The following is a 27,868-nucleotide window of genomic DNA, read 5'->3' on the forward strand; positions in this document are numbered from 1 at the left end:
ACCTGCCAAGGTCCTTATTTTCTCTATCAACATCTGGTAATCTGCAGCCACCACTGCAACAGGAGCAAACTGCAGTGTATCATTCACTCGGCCGAGAAGAAAAACCAGGGCTTTGGACAAGGATATGACCAACCAGTGGGAAAAAGTAGCCCGTTAAGGGGGGTGGGAGGTAGAGGCTGACATTTTTTTTAAGGAATCCTTCGGGACAGGAGTCAATTTCACTATGAATCACAGGATTGGGACGGGACATGAAAAAAAAGTCAACAGGAGCAGGAATCATAATAACAATAGGTCATTTTTTTAGATCTAAAAACATGTGTAATGTCATGTGTGGGCTGTGGATGGACAGGAACAAGATGGGATAGGACAGGAATCATTCTTCCCAGACTGGGAGAGGACAGGAATTTTAGTGGGGAGGCAGAAAAATTTTGGCTGCAAAAGTACATATTTGGAAGTCTCCAGCAGATTCTAATGCCACTATTCCATCATATACACTGATCTTAATTAATGTATAATATAATGAGTCCGCCTACCTGAGTATAAACATGTACTGAATTATTGTAAAGGAGAGTTAGGCTTCTTGTGCGTTTTAGCCCACACACTCTGTAAGTAGCTATTATAGGCAGTAAGCAGGTATGATTTACAAATGAACTTTGTTGTGCACAAAGCAGGAGAAAATTACTCAACAACAGGATAACCACCAACATTAACCATGAATAAAATGTATGATGTGGAAACACAATTATACTTGATCATATACAGAACTGCAGGAAGTTTAAAACATGGTTAGGGGCATCTGACATTAGAGTTTGACGTGTTCAAGGACATTTTAAACTGTATAACTACAGTTTGAGGCTGAGGCAAAGCCTTCATTTATCTCATATGACACAGGTCTCTGTAAAAAGCACATGTAACTAATAATAATTCATTCATTAGTTCATTCATTTTGCCCAAAAATGTCTGTGTGGCGCATAGTGCTGAATGGTTTTGAAAAAAAAAACCCAACTGGGATTACTCTGACTGAAATTGCAACTGCGATATGGTTTGTGATATTAGAGGTAATGATATTTTTTTTTATTCTGTAAAGTAGAATCTGATTTGTAGGACAAGACAACATTTGCCTGAAATAAATATCGCACCACCAGCGATTTGAAAATTGCAAAAAGCCATGATGTGATTTTGATAAAATTTCAATCCATTGTGCCGCCACAGTGGCATATATGAAAAATGCAACACTTTCAGTGGACTTTTTAATGCTTACTGCACGATTGTCAGGTTGCTGCCACCAGTGTTTTCCAAAGAAGCTCGTCTAATGAGGATTTCTTTGTCTCTACTTAGAGGACACAACCTCTCAGTTCAGTGGACACATATAGAGCATGTTGGGACGGGACTGATAACAGACAGACAAGCTTCTATATCATCATGCTCGCATTGTTTTAAAGTGGAGGCTCCTGCTTGTAAAATGTACACACATATCGCAACTTGTTAATCAAAATAACCTCAGCAGAATAAAATGTTAATTTAATTGGCTAATAAAGTAGCAGCTGGACTCCTGACAGCCTCATCAACAACACCCGGGCACCTCTACTGACACCGACTCTTGGTATTTTGGTGCATAAAAAGTAAACATACTAAGACAAACTCCTTGTGTGTGAAAACCTTCTCGGCAATCAGCCTGATTCTGATTTTAACAAAGAGCCAAAGGCCTCATGCAAATACACAGAAGCACACATCAAAATTCAATTCAACAAGTCCAACATGGTCAGATTTAACTCAGCAAGTCTGACACTTGTAAGTCAAGGATTAATTATAAATTCATGTCCAACAACTTTAAATCCTATAAGACACAGTGCTCTGTGGGTAACGCTCACACACTGCACTCTGTTGATACCAAAAAATGCAAACACGGCACTCAGTGTTTCTGAACTTTTCATCTGAAAAGCTCCCTTCAGGGAAGATGTCGAGCAAAGAGTTACAGTACATCCACTATGTAATGTAGCAGCGGGGTGTCATTAAAGACAGAAACGAGCGGTGAGAGAAAAGTACCACAAGTCAAAGGGCCTAATTATGAGGAAATAAAGAACAGACCAGATATTATGCACACTGGCACCATTAGAGTGAAAACAGAACAGCAGGAGAACCTTAACGCACCTTCGATAAGTGGGGGGGGTCTAATACTGCTCACTGTGGGAGCAGAAGGGAATAACATTATTATTTCTCTGTAAGCGGCAGCATGTTTTTCTGATGCCTTTAACAACTGAAAAATGGTGGACAGACCATCTCAATCTGGGCTGTCTGGTCCTGAAGGACACGCCTTTGTGTGCTGTGTCCTTAAGACGATCCAGCTCCTGAATTGGGGAAACAGCTCACACCTCCTGTTGTTGCACTCCATTTCAGTCTGGAGACACCATTTCTCTATTTCTTCTGCAATGACCCTCTACCTTGTCAGCTTTGATGCAGCTCCAGACAGAACTCCTTTGTTCTGTGACCCTGAGGGGCCGAAACCAAAACTTGGGGCCAGATGCATTAAGGATGTGTATGCACAAAAAACATGCGCACCACCGTTTCACGCATATAAACTAGTATTTATACAAACTAAATACACTGTCAGCAAGTTCCCATATCACACATACGTAAATCATTCTTGCACACATTTTCATGGATTGAGCTCAGTGTGAAATGAAAATGGAAAAATAAAGCGGTACATCCCGGATGGGATCAGGTGATGTAAGAGTGAAATTGCTGTGCTGTAAGTTCGTGAGCGGACTGAAATAGCCTCAAGTGGAAGCTGTGATGGTTTAAATATAAGTTAATATTTGAGTGCGTTTGTGGCTCTGTCCTGAATGTACAAGAAGTTTCTAGATGTTCAAATCAACAGATTAAAATAGGAGAGAGGTACTGAATTTCAGCTGAGGTTTTTAGATAACTTAAAGCAGACTGTTTGTTAGTCGTAGGTAAATTTTAAATATCAAAGTCTCTGAGTAACATTAACAAAATTAAGTGCGAAATATAATTTTCAAAATTTAAACAAAAACTAGAGACCCATAAGTCCTCAGTAGTCATTAACTGTGATGTTCCTAGCACCTAATTTCCCTGTCGATTAAACAGAAATTCTAATTTAGACTAGTTGACTGGTCTAAAAGTAAGAAAACACACAGGAATACATAAGGAGAAACACTGTCCAAAAAATACTGCATATATTAAGAGCCATTTGAAGCCATTAAGCACACTCTTCAATAACCAAATCATATTTTAAATGCAGCTGAAATGTGTGGCACTTTGAGCTGTCCATTATGAACAGTTCACATTATCCTACAGAACATGATGACAACTCAAATGTGTTATCTTTTCAGGCCACACAGGATCACAGCGGGTAAACCATGTCATTGTTGGTTAACAAACAATGTTAGCAGTGCTAGCAGCTTTAGCCCGCTCTCCCTACAGGGTTGCACATTGTTCCAGTCAAGTGGTTGTATGCTAGTATACATAAAAACTTATTTTAGTGGAGTGGAGGGTAGCAAGGTTTAATCGTTTAATTCATTAATCACACATATCCCTTATCGTTATTACCTGAGTGCTCAATATGCATGGGTGGGACTACACCCATCTTCTTACTCAGCCTCTCAAATACACACATGTAAAGTTTTGTGACTCCATCTTGCACATTGTGAAGCTATTGCATTGACAAAACCTGTTCACAGACACCTGACATCTGGAAAAGTACTCCAAGCAACCTCTGTAGTAGTTCCTGCTACAGTAGGAGTCACCAGGACCAAACCATCCCATCACTCAACCCATCCCCTTGTTCCCAGCAGTATCCTCTGAACTATCCACTACAAATATTAGCATGCTAACGGACTAAATTAAAGTTCCCTGGAAAAAAAAAGTTTGGGAAACACTGGTCTAGAAGAATAAATAGCACTACACTGACTACTGCAGTTACTGAAATGAAACTTGCAGTTGAGACTTGAGTGAAAGAGTTTGTACACAACAGGTTTTTCCTCCCAGCTTGTTGCTAAAAGAATACTGTCTGATTAAATAAGGGTTTATGAGATATAGAAACAGCACTTAATAAACTGCACATACCTGAGACAGGTGTTGATTCCCAGCTGCTCCACAGACGATAAAGCAGCACTCTTCACACTCTTCTCCTCTGCTGTAAAACATGACGATTAAAGAGGAGAGGTGGTTATTACCCAGAGAGGGGATACGGCTGCAGAATTTTTGGGGAGAAAAACACTCCCTTGATATCACTAACGGGCCACGTTACGACCATGGAGAATGGAAAAACATGACAGCATATCATGACTGGCTACTTTTAAGGCGCCACAGATGTGATGTTGCGTGTGGGTAATTTTGTAGTTGGCAGTTTTACGGCGGTTGTTTGGCATTTAATTGTGATGTTTGCGAGATGGCGCGGCATCAAGGTGACTTGGGTAATTTCCCCGACAGTCAGCCACGGGTAATTTCACAGCGGCGTTTTGACGGTTTAGAGCTGTGGAGTCATAGCTAATGATTTTTGGAGTGCGGTGGAGTTTTGGGAGGAAAAAAAATACAATATGAAATTTTGAGCCTTGTGAGAAAGCTCTTTATCTCAGGACTTTATCTGTGGAGTCGGGTCCTGCGGTGAGATACTGCAGCAGCTGAAAATAATGGAGCAGAGCGGCTTTAGATCCACATGCCACAGCTTTGTACAGATCGTTGAGCTATCAGTCTCACCAGCTGCTCTCATGGGCTCTTACTTAACACCATTAAGTGTTCAGAATCATAAAAATATATTAGTTTTTGGAGTTAGACTTGTAATTGTGTGGCGAGGACGATGAATGAAGCAATAACTGCAGGAAGACAATAAGATATTTTGTTTTGGAAGATGTTTCTGCTGCTTCCTGGCTTTGGGGAAAAATAATATTATTACATTTGTGCTAATGGATCCCCTGCTTCAGACAGTTTGTGGTAGGATGATGAGACGATTTCAACAATTAATATGAGAAGTATTATCGAGACAGTGTGAGTGGCAGGGAAAACTTAAAATCCAATTTACAGACTAATGGTGCAGAAATATGCAAGGGAAATGATAATGGGGGAGCTGTAATCGACATATCGAAGCGATAATTCAACATTGTTACCACAGAAAAATCAGAGCTGAGCAATGTGGATTAATCACAGGCCATCAAATCTTGTATTAATTGAGAGAAAATAGCTTGTGATGAGGGTATGAAGCGGTGCCAGGACAACCAGAGCTGTATTTTCTATCTCACCCTTCTCTCCTCACTTATTAACATCTCTGAAAACCTCTTGCTGATAGCAATTACTGTCTAATGGAGATGAATGCTCTATTGTTGTATTTATTTCCTCCCTCCCCGTTCCTCACTCCTCCTCCTGAGCATTGTGTCGCTGGTGTCTATTTTACAGTTTGTAATAACTAAAATCCCATCATTTAACTTTTGTTAGAAAGATCCTTTGCTAAAAAAAAAGGCACATGCTGACATTATTGTGACAGTTTGTTCTTAATTGCTAATCAAAGTGATTGTGAAAGTTATGAAGAATAATCTTAAACATCTGCATTTGGCACAGAGTTGATTCAGTTTCCAGAATCCATAACAATCCTCTCATGCTTTAGGGAAATTAAAACAAAAGTAATCTGTAAAATAAAGAGGCCTGCAGAATTTAAGGGCTTAGGTGGGTGAGTCACTTTTATGAGACACATTAAGAGAAAATCCTTTAAGATGAGCGCACAACATCCACGGTGCTTGTTCAAACTTGGCATGTGAGCAAAACCACAGTCTTAAAAATAACATTAAATTGATATTGTAGTTTTCTGGTGAAGAAAGCCCCAAAACAAGTAAATATGTGTAAATGGATTGTGTCGTCCAAGGTCAAGACTGAACTGTCAAGATCAACAACACCTCCTCCTTTTAAACCCTGAGTACAGGAGCCCATCAGCTGATTGTGCTGAGTCCCCCCTCCTTTATTGCCTCGTCACCCACGACTGTCCGTGTGACCACCAATTAAACACCATCATTACTGGGTTTGATCACCAACAATACATACATAGCCAATGTATTACCTACAGGAGCAGGTAAAAAGATTTTTTAGGTAGGAAAAAATAGTTGTGAATATTCTATTTAATTTCTACCATATTTTGTGTATTGTTTTGATTATGGAGGCCTCTTTGTACAAAAGCGGCAGTGTTTCTCCTGCCATAACCACAAAACAGTGCGTCAGAAAAGAAAATTCTCCTTGTGCGTCCTTTTAACTGGCTAACATACTACTCCCTGTAACAGACTCGTTTCATCTGGTTTCAGAAACCGACCCAGTGATGGGCTTTACGTATTGTATAACTGTACAGAAATAGTCAACCATCTCGGTGAAGGTCTTGTTTACTTATGTAGAACATGTAGAGGCACTTGTATTAAATTGAGACTGTTTCATAACTAATTAAACTGAATTATGCTTACGTAAATCCAACAAAGTTAACATGCTGCATTTAAAATCCTATTTGAGAACGTATGCATGCAATACCAGCAAAATGTACTCGGAAGCACTTGAAACATGGCAGTACAACCTTCTCAACAGTCCTGAGTTCTTAATGCCTTCAAGTACATCCAGACTTAGAAACAGCTTTTTAAAAAGGCTGTTGTACAGCTGAACCCATGCAAGTAATGTAATAGTGTTTTTTATAGTGCACAGTGCTGAATGTCTCTATCTTTTCACCAAATTATCCTGCGTTTTGGAACAATTTTAAATCTGTCAATGGTAAATATTTATTTGTTTTTAAAATAACAACTGTCTTCTTTTTATTTAGGTTTTCTCTAGGCATACTTTTTGTTTTTACCAAGTATGCAATGACAGCACCATGATTTCTTGTATGCAAAAATACTGACAATCAAGTTGTACTGAATTGAACAGACTTGCATTTTTCAGGTTATTTTTTTTGCTTTAGAAAGAGAAGGTGGCTTAACCAAAGGTAGAACGTGGCGAAAAAAATCTATTTAAATGAGGATTTATTCGAGAAAGTGCAGATCTCGGTCTGAGCTATTAAGATGTAAGAGTCGCATAAAAAAGGTGCTCTCTTTTCGTTTCCAGCTGCCCAATTTCAACAGACAGTAGGAATAAATGAAAAAGCCGGACAGCTGCCTTCAGGAGACAGGGCCATGAAGGGTGAGGAGATACAACTCCGAACAGGCAACTGACAGAGGTTAATACTCGGCAAATGAGTCTGCTCTCTCCATACAATGGGAGCACTCAAGTAGGGCAGAGTGGCTGAGACTGTAGTCAACGTCAATCAAACACTAAGAGGTTCCCCTGCCACGCACTCTCTCTCTCACACACACACACACTCTCACACACACATGTAACTGGCAGATTGCAGAATTCAACAAGAGCCCTGACAGCTGCCTGGTGTCCTCAGAGGCTATTTGGTGGGAGGAATATTAGAGAGGAAAATGGAATAGCGGTGAGAGTGTGTGTGTGTGCGCGTATGAAATAGTCAGGACACCAGAGAACCTTCATTTTAAAGCAATGAAGAGATGTAGAAACGTAGGCTAATATAGCAATTTGAAAGGTGATTCTTGGTTTGATGCTGGAGCAGTGGGTGCAAAACCATTTTAAGGGTATTGCAGATTTTATATAACAGCTTTTATGCAGCTGTAGTGACTGAAAGTTTTTCTGCCTGCCTTGCCTGACCAAAACCAGTGGCTCCGATGAAACTACTCTTTACAAGATTTCATAACAAGTTTTGTCTGTTTTTATTATTTACTTTATTTTGTTCCATATGTTTCCCAAAACTAGTAGTGCATAGCTATTGTATGAGGCTGGGTGAGCAAGGGGTACAGAGTGTAAACTGCTTTAAATAATGTTATATGATCCTCTTGTTAAATTATTACAGTAAAAAATGTTTCTTTTTGTGAAATAATACTACCACTTTAAGAGCAGCACAGGTTCAGATCACACAAGAGTGCTGAGCGCTCATTATGGCTCTAGAGACAAGGAAGCAGCTGTACCGGGAAAAAGGAGTGACTGCTGAGGTGTGTGTGCTTTTGTTAAAGTGCAGGAAAATTACCCATAAACATTGATAAAACAAAAACAGTTACCAGCACCAGTAGATGAGAGTGTAATGAGGTTGTCTTGATGAAGACTAAGGATGATGAGTGATGATTTTGTTTGTATTCCCGATTGCAGTAGATTTGTAAAATGTTTTGGCTGTGTGGGATCTCCACTATGCTGAGGGAAAGACTGAACAGTGGGTTGAAGTCAGTGGTGATAAAGTACATTTCTGTACAGAATGATATATTACTGGTGTAAGCTTACTATTTTAACAAACTGTGTGTATTCTGTATGCGTTTGCCTAACCCAGAGGGGAGATATAAAGCTGTGTTGAGGTCCAGGTCACCCAGGCGGCAACCTGGAGTGAGAGCGAGTTCTTTATTTTACAATGACAAAAAAATTATTTTGCATTCCATGTAAAAAATGTTTATAATGTTTATGTTTTCATGAATGCACTGTAACATTTCCAGTGAGTTAATGCACTTTATGCTGTCTAGTATTGTCGAGTATTGTGTAGTACTATCTAGTGTTGCCTAGCGTCAAATCATGGTGCAGCAACAAACATATTCAAAGGATAAACCAAGTGCAGTTCTTCTTTCACCATCCATGTTGGCCATGAATGAATGACCTTACATTTTGGGAAGAATTTAACATTAACGTTAAGTTAGCAGTGAGATATTAAGAGAAAGTTGCATTTCATAGATACATGCATTACTAGATAAATTACATAAAACAGAAATCTTTAATTTATATAATTCTTTGAAAAAAGTACAACACTATAGCAACATGAAGTATTGCCATGCATGTTTTGTTTTGCTGTCCTGCCAGTCAGACTCTTTTTTTTTAGTTTTTTTTATTTCTTTCTATCTTTCTGTTATTCTCAGTGTAGCCATTCTGACTATGGGTCATGCTAACTTTGCACCCACCACCTCAGTTGTAGAAATTCTCAGAAATTATTTTCAGACATTTGTCTCTGAGTTCAACAGAAAGTAACCCACTGGATGTTTTTGTTGGGATCTACTTCCAGAACAACTTGCTGGCATAACAAACCAGTTTATTTCTCCGCAGTGACAACAAACTTGTATTACTTGTTGCTTCGTGTGTGTTGTGATTCTATTTAAATGGTGGTAAAGACAAACAAAAAATGTACTGAACAACTTTGATTGCTCTGTAATTGCTGTTTCTTACACCAAACTAGCTGCCTACATCTAAAAATCAGTCACTCATTTACACATTTTCACTACTGTTAAGAATGACAGACTTAAGACTTTTTAATACTATACAGAGATAATATAACACAACACACTTTTAATTTCAGATACAATACTCACACCTTCTAATAAGCACTATTTTGTAGCTCTGTTGACTTGACCTCTGTTCTCTTTTAGTGTAATTAGTATAACTTTTTACACATATGTCTATACCAGATTCTTTTGCTTTGCATCTACAACAAAGGCTGTGCATCCATCTTGTACCGTTTGTACCCTTCTTACATGGTGCACTGCATTGTGAATTAAAGATTGCATGCATACTTTTCTCAAGAAGAATCTGGCTGAATTTGATGTAGAATTTGTATGTCTATGCAAAACACTAGCAAGTAAATAAACTTTCTAATTAAACCTTTATTAGTCTGGTCAGACAAATTCCTCCCAATCTTAAAAATGTATGAGGTCTACACCCTGTAAGTGTTCGATGTTAATAAAATTATGTAAATGATTTCTAAAAATGAAGTATAAAAGTATTTTAAAAGTGGAAATATCAACAACTTTGAAGTATGTGAACAAACTTAGATAAATAAATCATCAAAATAAACACTCAATTAAGATTCTTCATCAGTGTGGCCTCGGAGGAAACGTGCCTCTGTACTGACAGACAGACAGAGACAGCACTGATAAAAGACACCCAACACACTGTGGGGAAATATTTCAGACTTCATTGGAGGAAGGCGAGCTGACAGGTCTTTCTCCTTATTGAGAAATGCATAATAAATAAAAGCAGACTGAACACATTCCACATACCCTTTTTAATCTTTATTATTCATTATTTAGACTGCAGAAAGATCACAGACAGATGCTGCCTTTTATTATCCGTCTGCTTGTCACAAATCACTGTCTGCTAATTCATAACAACTGATCCTAGTGAATTCTTTCACTCATGAACGATCTGTTCGCCTTCAGTGGCTCAGGGACATTTGTCTGAGTATGTAAACAACTCATAAATCCTATCAAGTTCTGCACACTTTGTTTATTACTCCAGCCTTGAATCCCACAATAACAGTCTAACACACCATGACCATGGAAAATTCTCTTTTTTGTTGTCGTCTGCATTTAAATTTCTAACAGGACACTTCAAACATAGTTTCAGACAACAGTTTAACTACTATTCTAAATTTGTATATAATGTATATTAATCTATTGCAACAATAGAGGTAGTTTGGATTTCTGAAGTGGAGTTGTATGAGATACTTATCATCGAAAAATCAATATCAGTTTAAGTGTATGCTAAAATACTGTATTTTCATGGTTATACCTCACCGTCAGACAGTCTTTTCTGACAGGAGATCACTGCTTTACGAGCCAAATACAGCTCTATCCAAAGCAACCAGACTCCTTTAGCAAAAACAGTCATTTGACTTCGCAGGACGCAGGAGAGGCTGGTCTACCACTGCTTCCATCTGTTAGTTATTCTGTGTTATTGTGTGACGTCATTGTTTTAAAGGGTTAGTTCAGACTCACCAAAGTCACACAATAACACAAACAAACTAACCGATTAAGGCAGCGGTGGAACAGCAGCTCCCGTTTTCTGCGAGGTAAAATCCCTGGAGTCTGGCTGCTTTGGAGAGAGCGACATTTGTCTTACATTACGATGGTTTCAATTGTAAAAAGCTGGAAATCTAAAGTGGCAAAAATATCCCAAATACAGCACAGTACATTACTTAGCTTCCTACAACAGTCCTCTCTGCTTCTCCAAACTCGAGGCGTGTTTGCTGCCATCTATTGTAGTAAATACACTGGACAAATACCTCATACAACCTCACTTCAAAAAACAAAAAAACAAAACTATCCCTTTAAACTCCAACCATGATTGGTTTATGGAATTTTATAGCAAAATATGGTTATGTATATACAAAATACTTTATTTTCAAGAAAACTTAAACTGTTTAATGTTTAGTTATTTTACTCATAATGTCTGTTGTCTCATCAGATACCTGTCAAATCAAATCACGCTGATGCGTAAATAATTATGAAATCCAACACTGCCATGAATCAATGCTGCTCACTGATTCAAAACACTACTCATAATGGCCAAATAAAAACAGGGATATTTAAACCAAAAAAGCAGAGAATCACTGACAGCTGATAAATGTATATTATTTCACGGTGTACCGTTAATTTGGAACAAACTTTCAGACAACTTTAGGCCAGCTCCAACTCTGTGTTCTTTTAAATTGAGGTTTGAAACTTTTCTGCTTGCCTCTGGCTGTTATTAAATTAACTTCAGAGCTATTTGTTCAGATCTCGCACTGCCTTGAAACTTTTTCTTATTCTGCTTATTCTTTTCTATTTGATCTATATTGTTTATCCTCAAATATTGCCTTGTCTCTTACATCTTGCCCTTGTATATTTTTTTTTTTATATAAATTACTTTAAATAACTGCCATGCCTATATCATCAAATGTCCGACTACTACAGCAAATCTTTTTCTTCAAGTGGCCATTATAGAAATGGTCCAACACAAAGGTCTTCCCCTCCTTCTTGACAGTTTCTTTAACAGGCCACCTCACTATCATTTGTACACACAAAACAATAAACTCACAGTCAAAAGACAAGCCATTTTTCAACAAAATACTAAGTAGTCAACACTAGAAATTTACTGAAGTGATTATAATTAGATCAGTCAAAGCCTAGATTGCTTTTTGTACTTGTGTAAGAACAAACATAAAATTTATCAGAAATTGTTGTTAAAAGTCTGCTATTAGGGATATAAAAATATCTTTCTAGAATACCAAGATCAGTACCAAGATCAATTAGTCTCTCTAAAGGGTCCTACTTAAATGGTTTATAGCACATGGCCTATAGTGCATAGTGCAAGTGCATTTAGGGCATGTCCAACTCTACTTTTGTGAGTTAAACGGCACATAATCAGGGCTCAGTAAGGCTCAAGTGAGGCACAAGGCAGAAAGGAATTATATTTAATCTCTCAATCATCATGTATGTTTTGGGCAAAACAAGAATTAAACCAGTAAGAATATCATTTCCCTTTAAAGGCATATAGCTATTTAAGTGACGGATTCGACAAGTTGGTGAAAACAGACGTTTTCTGCTGAGGAGACGGATCAGCTGTGTGAAAATTCAGGGGATAATGGAATGACTCACTTACAAAGAAATGCAGCACAGCAGTGACTTTGACAGTAACAGCGAGTGCATAAGGACACCACACATATTTCTTACATTTCTTATTAGTCATTTTCTATTTCTTCTTCGATTTTTTCCAATATATACTGAACTAATACTAGCGTTACATATTATAGTAGAATATAGATATTAATACATACCTCTTTTCTACTTTCTTATGATTTCTCTATGATTACATATTTCTATTCTTAAATGGGAGCATCCTAATGTGACTCCTCTCACCCTGGGAATCAATAAAGTATTTATAATTCTGATTCTTGTTTTAGTCTCCAAAACATCCGACAGGAGATTACAGATGTCTGTTACAGCCTGGCAGGACAGTCAAAGTTTACAGCAACTTTCGTCTTCACTGAGGGACACGTGTGGTGCTCGGCAGGTGAACTGACGGCACCTCATATTAAGACCAACACACCTATGGACGCACAGATGGGAACGAGCATAACTACACAACATGAGCACTGGGTGTGAAAATGACAGCTGCGTTAGTTGGAAACCAGGAAAGACAGGTGTAAGATAAAGCAACAGCTTCTAACTTTTAACACAACTGTACAACTATAGTTTCTGAGCTTCAGAGGCTAGACAGGAAACTGGTCACATCTTTAACAGTGTACTGAGCCAGAGGAAACGGTAAAGACAGATGCTGTAAGTCATCTAATTGCCAATTACAATCAGCAGATGTGAGGACAGCTGAGCTTTTATCTTCTCATCATTTCCTGTCAAGCTTTCGGCTTATCTGCTCATCAGCCGCAGATCAAAACTATAGAAATTTCTATAAAATAGAGGCGGATGCAGTTTTATAGCTACTGTTAATGTAGTGTCAATTTTTCACACCCACTTTTCTTCAATTAAAGGCTTGAATTCCCCTGCCCCAGTCATATTTAACTACAATAAGCGTTAGGGAGATTAGATTTAATGTAAAACAATGATTATGGTTAAAACACCACTCTATGATTAATGGACTGTATTTTGCCAGGGACAAGGGTGAAAACTCAAAGCTTTTCTGCAATATGGCACACCGACACGGGCCGAATATAAATGTTTTCTAGCGTTTTGGCACGGCTGATATTCGATTATATTTTTCCGCTTCAGTAAAAATGTAATATTAACATAAATTAGATCTGGCGTGAATCAAAGTGTCAGTGACATTCGACACTTAACTGTAACAAAACACAGACGGTTCAAAAGGGTGTAGGGCCTATTGCCATCATGTAGGAAACAAGCTATTACCATAGGCAATGCATTTGCATAAAAATCAATTAAAATGCAGAAGTGAGTCAAATTTAATGTGTTTGAGTAGCACAGTAATTGCTGGAAGGTCTTACTGCCGAGCAAGGTGCCACTTTTGGGAGACCTGGACCACAGTACTTACAGTAAAACTAATAGTTGTTAGACTGAGCAGGGAGTGACGCAAGTAAAAAGCCTGATTATTCTAGATCTGTGTTTCCCAAACTTAGGGTCGGGACCCAGAATGGGTTGCAGAGCAGCTTGAATCAGGTCCCACACTGGCAAAGTAAAATGCAAACCCCATTGCTGCAATTAGAATTAATGAGAGCAGGCTGAGAACCAGAAAGCAGCTCTGAACAACCATTTACTGACATTCAACACAGAGGACATGAACTTTGAATCACTAATGATTAAAACTGTAAACAAGCACAAAAAATGATAATTAGGCTGCCGACATAAACCGCCATGTTCTGAACAGAATACGGTGCAAACTCTAACAAAACATAACCTATGTATTTTGGAACATCAAACACCAAACTTAGCAGCCCACTTACTCCAGGTATGATGGGAAATGTGGGTCATCATTGCAACTTTATTTTATAAGAAGCCTTTTTTTGATCAGCTCCCGTTTCCCCAATTAAAGTCACTGCATAACGCTGTTAATACAAGCTCAACGCTCTCTGTAACTGTTTCAAATTAAAAGTCCTCCAACGGTTCAGTGGACAGCATGCAAGTTAACGTGACATTACACTCAGCAAATCTGAGTATTGCTGTGATGTACTTTCATAATGAAATAAATACATTTCATACACATTTTAAAATGGAAATCTGTAATATATTGTTAATTAGAGTTCAAATTAATGCAAAATGTTCACCAAATGATTAAGTGTATGTGTATGAGTCATAGGAAATCATGTGTAGAGGGAGTAGATGTTTGTAACAGTTAAATTGAGCAAAATGTTACTGGAGTCTTGCAGGCAGTGAGACAGGCAGCCACTAAAGTCTAACTCCAGAGTATGTTTTTTTTTTTTCAGAGCAGTGGGCCTTTGTTTTCAGGATAACAGGCTGAACTCTACACCAACAGACTGTTGACAGTTATGAACAGCTGATCAGCTCACGGTGTAGGACTCGTCCTCGCTTGTTATTGTCAATTTATGATGTTGTGCTCATCCTGCGCTCCTGTAGTGTTACTGCAGCCTGCCTGAGCTTACCCAAGTCTAGAGAGGAGGGGGCGGGGGGGAATCAACGCACTTCAACCATGGATCGCATATTATATACCATATATGTTTGGACTGCTGTACTCATTTTTGCATGTGCATGCGTTACATATTGGTCCTTTTAAATCATGGTTTGTTGTATTCTATATCAGTTTTTAAATCAGGTAGATTTTATGGCAATCTCAGCTAGACACAAAATTTATCTTCTAGGTTACTTTGCTCCCACAAAGCCCCGTATTGTTCCTGAAATATGCAGAGCGAAGAGCTTCATTACAATGCTGAGTCTTTTAGGACAACGTGACACCATAGACATCCTTAACAGTCTGGCAAAACAAGTTCACAAGACAAAAGATCACTGAACAACAATCGATATGATGACCATGTGAGAAAAACTGAATAACATAGTCAAGACGTGTGATAACAGTAATGAACATAAATATTACATAATATTATTATAACAAAAATATTGTGTTTTACCGTTTTCCAATCAGATGCAGGTTGCAACACAAGTAACGTAATGGTTTAATTAACCAGTAAAAATCCTAACTACCTCATATGGTCTATAAATTTCTATAAATTTATCACTTCTGAGTTGCCGATTCTGGAGAAACTGACCAGATGCCACAGGTTTGCTAATTTTATCTACAGTCATCATAGCGTTCTCCTTTTTCTCCTCTTCTGTTTTTCGCAGCTCCACTAATGTCTCATAATAAGCACAGTGGAATTACAAGCTTTCTGAGTGCACACATTTATCTATTTAAATTGCATCCAATTTTGCTGCTCTGTTGGTTCGACCTCGGTTCTCATTTTATCTAATAATAAGTTTTTATCAAATGTTTATACCAGATTTTTGTCCTTTTTTAGGTTCGAGTCTACAACAAAGCCTTTGCATCCATCCTGTACAGATCGAAATCATTGAAGAGTTGTCCTTTTTCCCATCAGACTGCAACTCATACATAACTACACAGTACAATATATACTATTTGCTGTGTTTGTGTTGCTGTAAACCTCTTGCCTTTCTGCTCTACATAAATACCATCAAACTGTGCTTGACTCTGTGTCTGATCTCTGCTCTTGGGTTCATCACCTCCAGTGCTTAAAGCAGTGGCAGTATCATAATTATAATCATTTTACTAATCAGTGCCAGGTGATTGCACAGACATCAAAACATTATTCGAGCAGGGGCATATACTATAACACCGCTGATTCAATGCAGATGTAATGTTCATTATTTCCAGTGATGAACTGATTTAAAACATACAGTAGTCAGACAGCTCCATCAGTGCTAAGTCTGTGGTTATTTAAGCTAATATGGAAGGTGTTAAACTTGATTAAGCAAACATAAAGAACTAAGTGATTTTATTCAGGAAACTCCACATAAGAAGGGGGTCTATTGCTGCCTTATATGAACTACTGGGGCTTTTGGTTGTTATTAAATCAAAAATATTAGAAAAAAATGCTTAAAATAAGGGAGTGATATGCAATTAGCACTTCATTACCTTTAGGAAAACTTACAGTTTATAAATTTTCTGAGTATTCACTAATTAGCAGCTTTCCTTTCTAGCTGCCATCAGTCTGATCAGGTTGTTTAGCCCACTGGCTACCAAACAAGCCAACTGAAATCATTCACCCGTTTGATTTGGGAAACATGACTCATTTTAACCCGGGGTAAAACACTGCTCCGAAAATAAAAAACCCTTTTACCCCCATCTGCCAGTCCACAGGGACTGTCCCTGTCCTCGACTCCCGCAGAACGTTGAAGAGGTGTGTCAACCAAGACAGCTCAACAAAATTTAAAGGCAAAACAAGTCTCCTCTAACTGGGCTGCACCAGCTACTCATAAATTAAGTCTGTGTCTAAAGTCTTTTCTAAGTTCTTAATGTAGAAACTACAAACTAGTTTCAAACTAGTGATGTACTAAATCAGGTTGCACCATTAAAACTTAAAGGAGACATATTATGCTCATTTTCCCCCAGATCTTTTGGATTTTCATTGAGAAATAGTATTGAGATGTGGTTAAACTGTGTGTTATTGAAATGATGTCACTGTGACAGCGCATGCATCCACTGGAGTAGGTAATTATGTGACGAAGCTCAGATGTGGGTGAGCGGGGAGCTGAATGAGAATGTTACTGAAATGCCAGCTTTGAAAAGTTCCACTAACTACACACCACAGTTTCACCATCTTCTAGCTCAAGGACTTTTTGTATGAAACAGCTCTTTTATTTTTAGATCCATCCAACACCAACCTAAACTGAACTGAACTGAAGAAGCAACGCCGAGCTCGCCGCTCACTAGAGCGTGGACCAGCGCTGATGAGGCCTGGGTCGAGCTAACCCCCCTCCTGGCTGTTTCTCTGTTTTTGAAAACAAGTCCAGTTTTACTACCTCAACGGTCTCCAGGTCAGGGCTTGTACCAGACACTTGTAAGTAAAACCGCTAGACTTGACTAGTCTGTAACAATGGGCAACAGCAAGATCGATGCCAAAATTGTTGGTGTCTAGAAGCCACTAAGGTTGATAATTAAGCAAGTTAGAGAATGTGTAACATAATGCAGGAAATGCAAAGGCATAGCGAAATAATAAGTCTGCTGGGAATATCGAAATTCTCCTCAGACATATGATAAAATCACCAAGAAAAACTCCAAAAACATGAGCTCCTGTGGCCTTCGCCTATTCTGAAGACATAAGCAAACACATCACAACTTCTAAGCTTGGAACTTTCAGAAACTTTTCACTTCAGAGGCTGTGAATACCACACGAGGGGGGCGTTCTTATCGACTCTTCTTGTAAACACAACCTCTTTTGAAAGCAGCATTAGCTAGTAGACTTTAATAATCAAAAAAAAAAAAATCTGATGCAAGGAAACATCTGTAGCATCATCCAGTGAAGAGCAATAAACTATGTAAACAGAAATTCACTGTCACTAGCTTGCATTACTTACAAAAATTGCAGTTTTTGAAGGTTTGTGGGTATTTGTTTTATTTTTGTCTCCATACATGGACAAATATGTGTTTTGGAGTATTAATACAGTTTATAATGAGTAGGAAGTATCCAATTATGGAAACCAAACTGACATTATTTGCTAATTTAGTCAAATGTTACTGCCATGTTTTGTATTTTAGGGTAAGTTGTGTTACTTTTGTGAAATGTAATTTAAAATTTTTTACATCGAAGCACCGATCAAGTTTTAGGTCTGGTATATCGATCATACATACCATACATATATAATATATATAATATATATTCTTCACTCTAAACAGGTCATGTATTTGAAAGCTAACGTTGCGTTCAGTTTGAACTTTCATATTTTGTTGATTTCAGAGCACCCAGTGGACAAAAGCAGTATCTTTCCACTGTCATAACCACAAAATTTAAGGCCAAAAATAAAATTATCTAAAGAACAATCTCCTCCTTTTTCTTTTTAACTGTCTAACATACAACTCACTGTAACTCAGGCTGAGAAAATACAAACACATCATCTGATTTCATGGAGAATCAAAACTGGTAGCAGCCAGTAATAAAAACTAGACAGAAATGATCAGTCTTCCTGTGGACTGGTCTTTTTTCCTTATGCAGGTCAAATAGGGACGTCAGAATTAAATTTAGACTGGTTCATAAGCAGTTAGAAAATCCTTGTAGTTGCTTTAAGGCATGTTGTGAAATGTAATTTAAAATCTTACCTCATGTCATTTATCAAGTTTTATATTAACATATTCCTTTTTTGCGTTTGTCTTACTTACAAACTAGGCTGTGTTTGAACTTATGAACAGTCGGTGCAACAAGCTCTTGCATCTTGTTCTCCAGATGTAAGAAAACATTTGTTTGTTTGGCAAAGATCATATTTTAAAATTTGTGAAAATTAAAACTGTGATGCATAAATGATTATTTCCACTAATCATGAATCATAAGACAATATCTGTCAAAACAAAAAAAAATATGTTTTTTTTGTTTGTTTGTTTGTTTGTTTTTTTAACATTCTGTGCAGCCTTTTTCATAGTCAAGGTTCGGACAAGACTGACAACACACCCGACCTCCACTCCTAACTTTATGGATGGTCTCTGGAGGTTTGATGTATGTTTCATGTACAAAGAATTTGGCTCACTTCATTGATCGACAGAGTGCCCTTGACTTAATTGTCAAGAGGAGAACTGAATGTGCGCCTCTTCTCCACTGACCTTTGTACTGAGCCGGAGAGAAGAAGCACTCAGTGGCCGAGTTGGATAGATGAGCCACAACCTTCTCCAGAAGGTCAGCCAGCACTGGGGAGAAAAACAAAAAAAACCAAAAACAGACACATAAATAAAATATGTGCTTGTACGGCTACCATAAACCTTGAGTTCAAATAAAATCAGGTTTACAAATTCAGATACATCAGCTCCTTTACTTCAACTATTTATAGACTGTGGATAACACATCCTGTTATGTCCGCTTATTAAGCAGCCCAGTTACACAGTAAGTGGTGTGGAAAGAAACCTTTCCTGTGAACCACACAGTTTAATGTAGCAATCTATGAGTCACTGGCATAAAAGAAGGCCAAAAGATCCACAAGTCATGTCGACAGTTCAGAAATGAAGCGGCATTAAATCTGGGATGGGTAAGTGTCTGACACAGAAGATCAGGGTTTAGCTGCACAAGCATGTGTACAGTAATATAGCCACTACACTTTGCAAATGTGCGTCCCCTCACACGCATTTACAGCTTCACTGCCTCCGACTGCTCCACAGTAAACTTTGACAACACTGCTTTTAGTGTCATATCACCAAACCACCCACAGTCCCTGAAAATCTAATTGTGGAAACGAGGGATGAGATAATACAAACAACTGTGCAACACAGCAGCACAGGAGCATATTTGGTAAGAGTTTATTTGAAGGGGTGTGTCACAACCGTGTCATGACAGAGTCTTTCTGAATGTGCATGACTCTTGTCATCAAAGGGCAGGTCCATTATTTGGCTGAGGGAGCAGCATGTAAAATATCTCCTGTCAAACTCCAAAACAAACCAGGGGCAGCATATCACCAGAGTAACCACTGACTGCTGCTCACTATACTCTCTGGTGTAACTCTGGCTGTAGCTAGCCTATTAGCTGCCATTAGCTCAGCATAGCTAAAGGCCCTAATGTGACATAAGTTTGGCTGGACCTGCAGCTCTGAGCACAGGCCACATTTACCGGGATATCCTAGTTTGGCCAGAGTCTGCTAGCTAGCTGTGTTGCAGAGCTCAGGCAAAAGTGTCAACCAATCGGTGCTGTGGATGTGCAATTCGACAGTGATCAGAAGAAAGCAAGATGTGTCACCCCATCATCGGTTCTAGAAAGAATGATGTACATTGACTGAGGTTTTAAAAAGTCTAAATGTCTTCTGGATGCAGCCTATTTTGATTTTTTTTTTTTAAGTTTTGAACAATAAAATTCTAAAATAAACACACAAAACAAAAAAAAATGTTTTTTTCTGCAGCTACTAATGGGAGTAAACAATCTCACTTCCTTCTCATTTCTGTTGAGAAATGCTGGACTGGCGATCCCAGCCAGGCAGAGACCAAAATCAGCCTCTGACACCGACAGTGGCCAGTTCATGACAGGGAATACAGTACCGAGGTGGCTTTCTTACTGGGTTTTCTAACCGAGCTAACTAGGTAACACAGGCTACAGATAACAGCAGACGGTGGTTAGCTTACTTTAGCAACAAGTAACTAGCTAACCGCTGTCTGTCCAGGTAAGTCTGTAAGCTAAACCACTTTGGTACTTAAACTGTCGTCAAACTGGCCTTATAACATTTAATGACATCTTTATGACAAGCCCAAATTGTGCCACTTTACTAGAAGACAAGGCAGTTATTCATGACAGTCATAAAAGCATTTGAGTGTGTAATAAAACTTTATGACATCTTAATGACAAGTTCAAAAGGTATCACTTTATTTGAGGTCAAGGCAAATATTTAAGACACATGTAAATGGTCTTATAATGGCTGGTGTTAAAAAACCAACCACATGTGATACTATAATGAAATTATAAAACATAAAGCTAAAAAGATTTTTTTAGTTTGATAATATGAAGTTGACACGTTATGTTGTCTTGGTTAATGTCAAGTTGCCACAAAGACATCTCCAGCAATGTTGCATTCAAAATGACATAATTGAGTTAATTAATTTAGTTAATTGAGTTAAAGACATTCATAAAGACTCATGTTCATGTCATGACATATGACAGCAAAATGACAGTCTTATTCTCACCCCTTCAAACAGAGTGTTGCTGCATACTGTTACATATTTTCACATTAATTAGAAACTAATCATACCTTTATATTTTGCTTTAATGAGAATAAAAATTAAACAACTTTTCTTTGTGGATTTCCTGCCCCTGACTCTTTCTTGTATGTGAAGTAGTTTACCAACTACAGCTGTATTATCTCTAACTTAACTTCATATTTGCATTTTGCATTATGCATTACTTTAATTTAGCTGTAATTATCACTGAAATTATTCAGTGTCCTTCCCCTGAGTTTCAGATATCCTACAGAATCGTGCATCAAACACTGTCATATACACAGTTTTACATTTATATTTATTCATTTGGTAATAATTTTTACCCAAGCAACGTACAAATGAGGTAAAGTCAGAGCCACAGTAGATCAAGGAGAGGACATTTAAATTCCACTTATCATGAGTGCCACATGGATGCAGATGCACTTTTTCACTGTTATATTAATACATATGCAAATTCAGTGGCATGTAAAATGCATGATTTTTTCTACACAGTGGCTCCTGGTGATAATATATACAGTGCATATATTTTGCACAGGAACGTAACACCTCATTTGAAATTTCTGGGCATCACTGTCACATATTCTCTTTGTCATGTACAAATATACAGGATTGTATATGAACAGCAGCAAAGACTATTAGTGGTGAATTTTATATGCACCCACTTAAAATGTAATACAAAAGCCGTTATAATGTTCAGTTTTTGTCAAAGCCTTTGGTCATTTTGGAGGAGTATACTGCTGTGAGAAATATTAACTGTTAAATATTCAAATGCACTTTAATTTGCCCTTGCATGTCCTAAAATACTTATATTTAAAGTAAGACCACCGCTTCTGGTCCACTTTAAGTACTGTAGTGAATTAACTGAATGTATGTATTTTTTATTTTTTTTATTTTGATGTTCTTTTTAATTCATGAGTAGCTGCTAGACAATGATCACATCCTACTCAGCATTTTCCTTTGACTCACCTCAAGTCAACCTTTAATTAATCTCTATAAGCAGTCGTCAGGAGATTGACCTTTCAACATGCGACCACCAAAGCTTAATGTATTATCTTATCTGATCCTTTACTTGAAAATAACTCTTTTCAAGTGGAACAGCAGGAAGGGAAGCTATACAACAAAACGTTAATTTTATAGAAAAAAAGCATTTGTCATGGAAAAAAAAATATTTTTCATATGTAATAGAATGGGTTTATATTTGAATTCAAAATGAGTTTTTCTCCTTTGACATCGACAGATGTAAAGTAGCTATAAGCTATAATCTGGTATAGTGCATCAAATGATGCCATATTTGTTTTAAATTGTATGCAGCTCCTTTGAAAAAACAAATACATAAATTGACTCTGCTTCATCATAAAATTATAGCTTTGAGTATATTCTCAGAGAGACCCACTTTCATCTCTGTTATCTAAAAGTCAAAACTCTTTTCAAAAGTAAAATAGTATAAATAAAACTTAACTTACTGTATAATTAATAACAGATCTGCTCTGCAGACAAGGCCAGTCTAGTACCTGAAGTCTTTTACTAGAAAGCAACGCTGTTGTAACACGTGTATTGTCTCTCTGAAATAAGCAGGGAAGTCTCTGAAAAACACGTGATCTGGATGGCAGCATATGTTGCTCCAAATCCTGTATGTGCCTTTCAGCATTAATGAATTAATGAGAGCATCAGTGTTGGTTTTCAGCCTCGCCCCTTACATGCAGAGATTTCTCTGGATTCTCTGATTTTTTTTAATGATACAATGGATTGTAGATGATGAAATGCCTAAATTCCTTCCAATTGTGTGTTGAAAAATCTTAAACTGTTGGACTACTTGCTCACACTGTCCCTTGCACCATCAATCCTTGTGAACGAGTCAGCCTTTCATATCCAGCCGTGACACTATGACCTGTCACCAGTTAACCTGTTTACCTGCTGAATGTTCCAGACAGCTGTTTTTCTCAGTCTTTTGTTGCCTCGGTCCAAACTTTTTTGAAATATGTTGTAGGCATCAAATTCAGAATTAGTGTAAATTTACGAAAAACAGTAAAGTTTGAACATTAAATATCTTGTCCTTGTACTGCATTCAAGGATTTGTAAATTTTTGCCTGCCGTTTTTATTCACGTTTTACACAACATCCCAACTTTTTGGGAGTTGGAATAAACATTAAAATAAGATGTTTGTGAAGTCATGTTCACAAAGCTGCTTAACATGCAACAAAGTAATGAATGCTTCTGTAAAAAAAATCTGTATTTTTCAAATGCAGCAGTGCAGCCTTGCGATCATGTCAAAGGCCGCCAGATTAGCAAACATAATGAGCGCCGATCGCAACGCGACCCAGTGACTCTGAGCTCGGGTGAATGCATTTCATTGATATGCTGTTGAGGGAGGACAATTTAGAAATCAATAAGCTGACAAGATATTGAGGTAGTGAACATGCAAACAGTTCTAATCATGAGTGTTTTGATGAAGAGATAGTATTCATCAAGTACGCTAATTTTCAGCTGTGTGGAAGCAAGTCGAAGACAGAAGTGATAATCACAGCTTCTTTATTCTCAGAGCGAGACATAGTAAATGTTCCATAAATTGCCCAGGAAGTATGTAGGTTAATTTAGTTGTCAGGCTATAAATGCTACAATTTACTTCACTGAATGTTTCTTAAAAAACAGAATGCCAGGTTTTCATGCTTAATGATGCGCTAAATAAATTAGCACTTCTACAGCCAAGAGAAGCTTAACACATAATAAATCTTGATCATAATCTTTTAGTGAAAAGCCCTTAAATGAGCGCCACAGAGCAGAGAGTGGAGGCTTTCACGAGCGTTCAACGGTGGGCTGATGAAAGGAAGCAATCACTGCACAGCACATGCATTAATGACATGATTGTCAGGCCTCCTTCATTTGAAAGTATTTTCAAGCTCCTTGAACAGCTATTTGCTCCCACATAAGGAGTGTAGGCGTCAGTGCCATTTCATAGCGGCTGTCAATGGCAGTGATGAGGAGTTCTTAAAAGGTTCATGGACATCAGATCTACGTGATGCTCGTGAGGAGATGCAGCACAATACAAACAGACACACAATGCAGAACCCAGGGTTTCAGTATAGCTGAACTGTATCATATGGAGTTATTTTTTTGTTCTTATCATTATAACACTACTTATTATTTAAGCAGTTGATCCAATTTAAGTTAATTGGAAATTGGTGTAAAGTCAAAAGTGACAGATTGTTGATTAATAATGTCTCTTTTGAGTTTGTATTATGAACATGTGTAGGTGGACATATTCCTGCTGTTTGTTCTGTATCATATATAAATACAATGAGTGTGTAGAAAATGTAAGGTTGCAGGTTCCCTTCATGCTACACATAGAACATACAGACAATTAGATTTAGAATAAAATAGATTAAAATACAAATTAAAACAAAACTTAAAATTTTAAGTTAAAATATACAGTTATGTATATACAGTACTTAAAAACATACACCAAGAAAATAATTCTGTAGTGCATTTTTTGAATTTGCATCTGTGGGAAGACAGATGACATCCATAAATGTCTTGTTTTGCCCGCAACCTAAAGATATTCAGTTTACTGTCATAAAGGAGTAAAGAAGCAAGAAAAACTAAAGGATTTTGACTTTTTTCCCTTAAAAAATAACTCAAACCGATGCATCAGTTACTAAAATAGTTGCTGATTATTGTAATTGATTAGTAATCGATTAATCATTGCAGCTCTAATAATGTTGTCGACATCTTCCCATTAAAAGTTCGTCATCTGTTTTATTATATTTTATTTCATAAATGCACATTTTTTTTTAGTATTGTATACTTTATACAAGAAATGTTGTTGATTTTGGTGGACCTGTAGCCAGTTTATACTCTTGTGGATAAAAATATAACGTCAAAACTAAAATTATCTAAATAAAAAACTCATCCTTCTTCATTTTAATTGGCTAATACACTTAGTATGAAAATGTGACTGTTTCATAACCAGTTAAAAACAGTGTGGTAGATTTAGTAGTAGTTTTTTTTTTTTTTTTACACAACTGTACTTGTGTAACCAGTGACAATAAACATCTTGAATCTTGAAAAACATTATTATCACAAGTATACAGACACTCAATGGCCACATGGATCGTTTCATAGCCTCAAGAGCAAAAGACTCTGACATACCCTCGACCTCAGAAACAAACAGAGAAAGTGCAGATCGCGAGACCAACACAGCCAACATCACTGATGCTACAACTGCTGTTGACATAACAGCTACAGCAGCTGAAGACTTCTGATCAACTCCACTGGCCAACATATATTATCAATATGAATGCTACATTATCAATGTGCTGCTAGGTAGAAAGACAGAATATCCTGTCTAGAAGGCAAGTCTGCAGCTACACTGTGAACCAGTAGCTCACCTTTTCCAGTTAAGATGTTGGGTTTGGAGGTCATGACCTTGCAGTAGTGTCTCCGGCAGATCTCCATCCAGCTCTCCTCGTTCTTTGAGTCTTTAGCCAGAAATGCGCTGATCTCAGAGTCTGCACAATAGGAAAAAAAGACTGTAAGCCCGACAGATTCTGTTACAAGATTTGAAAACAATAAAGCGCTTAGGGGTTGGACTTTCATTAATTTGTTTTAGTATTACTATTAGTTTTCACAATTGGAAAAGAAAATTATGCACACAAGTACAGGGGAAAATAATGCACCTTTGTAATCCTAGATGAGTAAAGCTTGTTGTTTTAATAAACACATCTTTTTTCATTCAGTTCACTTAAACAGCCCGAGTTCAAACTTTTTAACAAAATATGTGTCTGTCTGCTTAAAAACAGACAAAATGAATGTCTTAATTACCTTCTCTCTTATTTGAGGAAATTATTTTTACTTTTTTATATTTATAATTGATCAAAGGGCCGGATTCAGCTGAAACGGCCTGCTATCGGTGAGAAATCACAATAATGCACAGTCAATCAGAAACCTTTATTGACGTTCGTCTTACCCTGTGAGTTATGGTGGATCTTTGGTGGGTCCAAACTGTAGCGGTGAGGTAGGGGGTAGCTTGAAAACATGGGCCAGGGGTAAGGATCGTCTCCCTGGAATGAGCAGATAAAGAAAATTCAATTAACCATTTGGCAACACAACTGTATCGTTAAAATGATATTCATCACAGGATTAGAAATCTCCACATATATGATGACATGGTTCTAAATATATATGACTTTGTGTGGTCAGCTGCATGACATATGCATTATTTTCATCAGATTCATTCAGGCGCTGCTCTGACCGGGTAGCTGCTGTGGCTGTTAATGAGTCTGCTGTGTTATTGATGTGCCATTATGCTGTATTTGTTTGTAATTTAATATACTTAAAACTGCCTGATGACAATGGTTGATGACAGCATATTAAAATCATTTCAAACCAAGAACAGTGTGGTGCATTTAAACAAGTGACTTGTAGATGAATTCATTACTGGGTTATTGTTTAGCAGGGAGCCGGTAGCAGTTTATCAAGTTGTGTTTGTTTATATTCAGCTGTTTCCTCTTTTCAATCTTGTTTTTCCTTCTCATTTCCATTTAGTGCTGTATTCATTACGCTTGTCATATCGTAGTTTTGAAGAACCGTATCTTTTGAGTCACAGCTCGGCATGTGACGTGCCAAAATAATGTGCTCTAAATGTTAATGGGGTTTAGAAAGCAGACCTCTTTATCCAGTTGACTGTGCCCTCAGCTCATGATAATCCCTGCTGGTATTTGAGTCTGCCACTCAGGTGATGTCGATACAAGAAAAGATGCACAGAACCCTTTATGCTGTTGAGGGGCTGATGATTGCATGCAATCCTTGCACAGCTTTCAGACACTTTTCTAGAGATCATTTTCTAAGACTTTTCCGGGACAATTTCTGCGATGATCTAGGTAGTAGGACAGAAAGGAATTGTACCTTACACTTATATGTTCTTCTCTGTGGAGGTTTGATTTAAAAGATGTGCAGTCTATGGCTATAACTTATATATGAAACCATCTGTTACTTGTAAATGTTAAGTCCTTGCTCCATGTTTGGAAAGTGCTATGTAAATAAAATTCATAATTATTGTTATCTGAACTTAGACTGAACTTTACGTGCCTAAATGTACGAATCAAAATCACAGTGGAGTTTTCCAGGATTACTGCCACTAACTCAGATTGTCACATCATACCTTAGCCCCTTTACTGTCTTTAACAAAACTAATCACACCTACTGTGAGCTACTGCTACAAAAGTCTCACGTATATTCGGTCATTTTTTTCACTTTTCCATGACTAGAAAGTTATTCTTAACTGTTTTCCAGCTTTTCCAGGATGCATGGAAATTCAGCATGAATTACACAACTTAACATTTGCCTTTTTTCCCCTAAAATGAGTATTTATAAAAATAAAGAAACATAAAATTCAACAATTTATTCATTTATTTATTTAACTTTTCAACTGCATCTTACTCAAATTGGTATTTTCTTACATTATTGCCTAAACACGGTCTCTCTACACTCGACACTGATTTTGGCTTAAAGGACCGGTGCATAGGATTTGGTGGGATCTGCAACCACCTCTGCAACCCTCCCCCTCCAAGGGTGTAGGGAACCTTAAATCTGGGCCACTGCAGAAACATGGCAGTGCAACCTGGTGGAAGAGGTGCCGCGCCCTCTGTAGATGTGAACAGCTCCTTTTAAGGTAACAAAAACACAACGATTTTTATTTTTAATTTAT

At 37.6% G+C, this 27,868-nt stretch overlaps 1 protein-coding gene across 1 annotated transcript in view; it reads right to left on the reverse strand.

Moving 5' to 3' along the window:
• The window catches only part of tbc1d32 (TBC1 domain family, member 32), a 133,904-nt gene that overhangs the window by 47,006 nt on the left and 59,030 nt on the right, over positions 1-27,868 (reverse strand). Inside the window, exons 25-28 of the mRNA XM_084737960.1 lie at positions 26,129-26,222; positions 25,551-25,670; positions 19,078-19,161; positions 4,087-4,156 (exon numbers count right to left, since the gene is read on the reverse strand). Coding sequence (XP_084594086.1) covers positions 4,087-4,156; positions 19,078-19,161; positions 25,551-25,670; positions 26,129-26,222 — 368 coding nt within the window. The remainder of the gene's footprint in view (positions 1-4,086; positions 4,157-19,077; positions 19,162-25,550; positions 25,671-26,128; positions 26,223-27,868) is intronic.

The sequence above is a fragment of the Lutjanus erythropterus genome, chromosome 15 (assembly GCF_056507025.1).
Source record: "Lutjanus erythropterus isolate fLutEry1 chromosome 15, fLutEry1.hap2, whole genome shotgun sequence".
NCBI classification, from domain to species: domain Eukaryota; kingdom Metazoa; phylum Chordata; class Actinopteri; order Lutjaniformes; family Lutjanidae; genus Lutjanus; species Lutjanus erythropterus.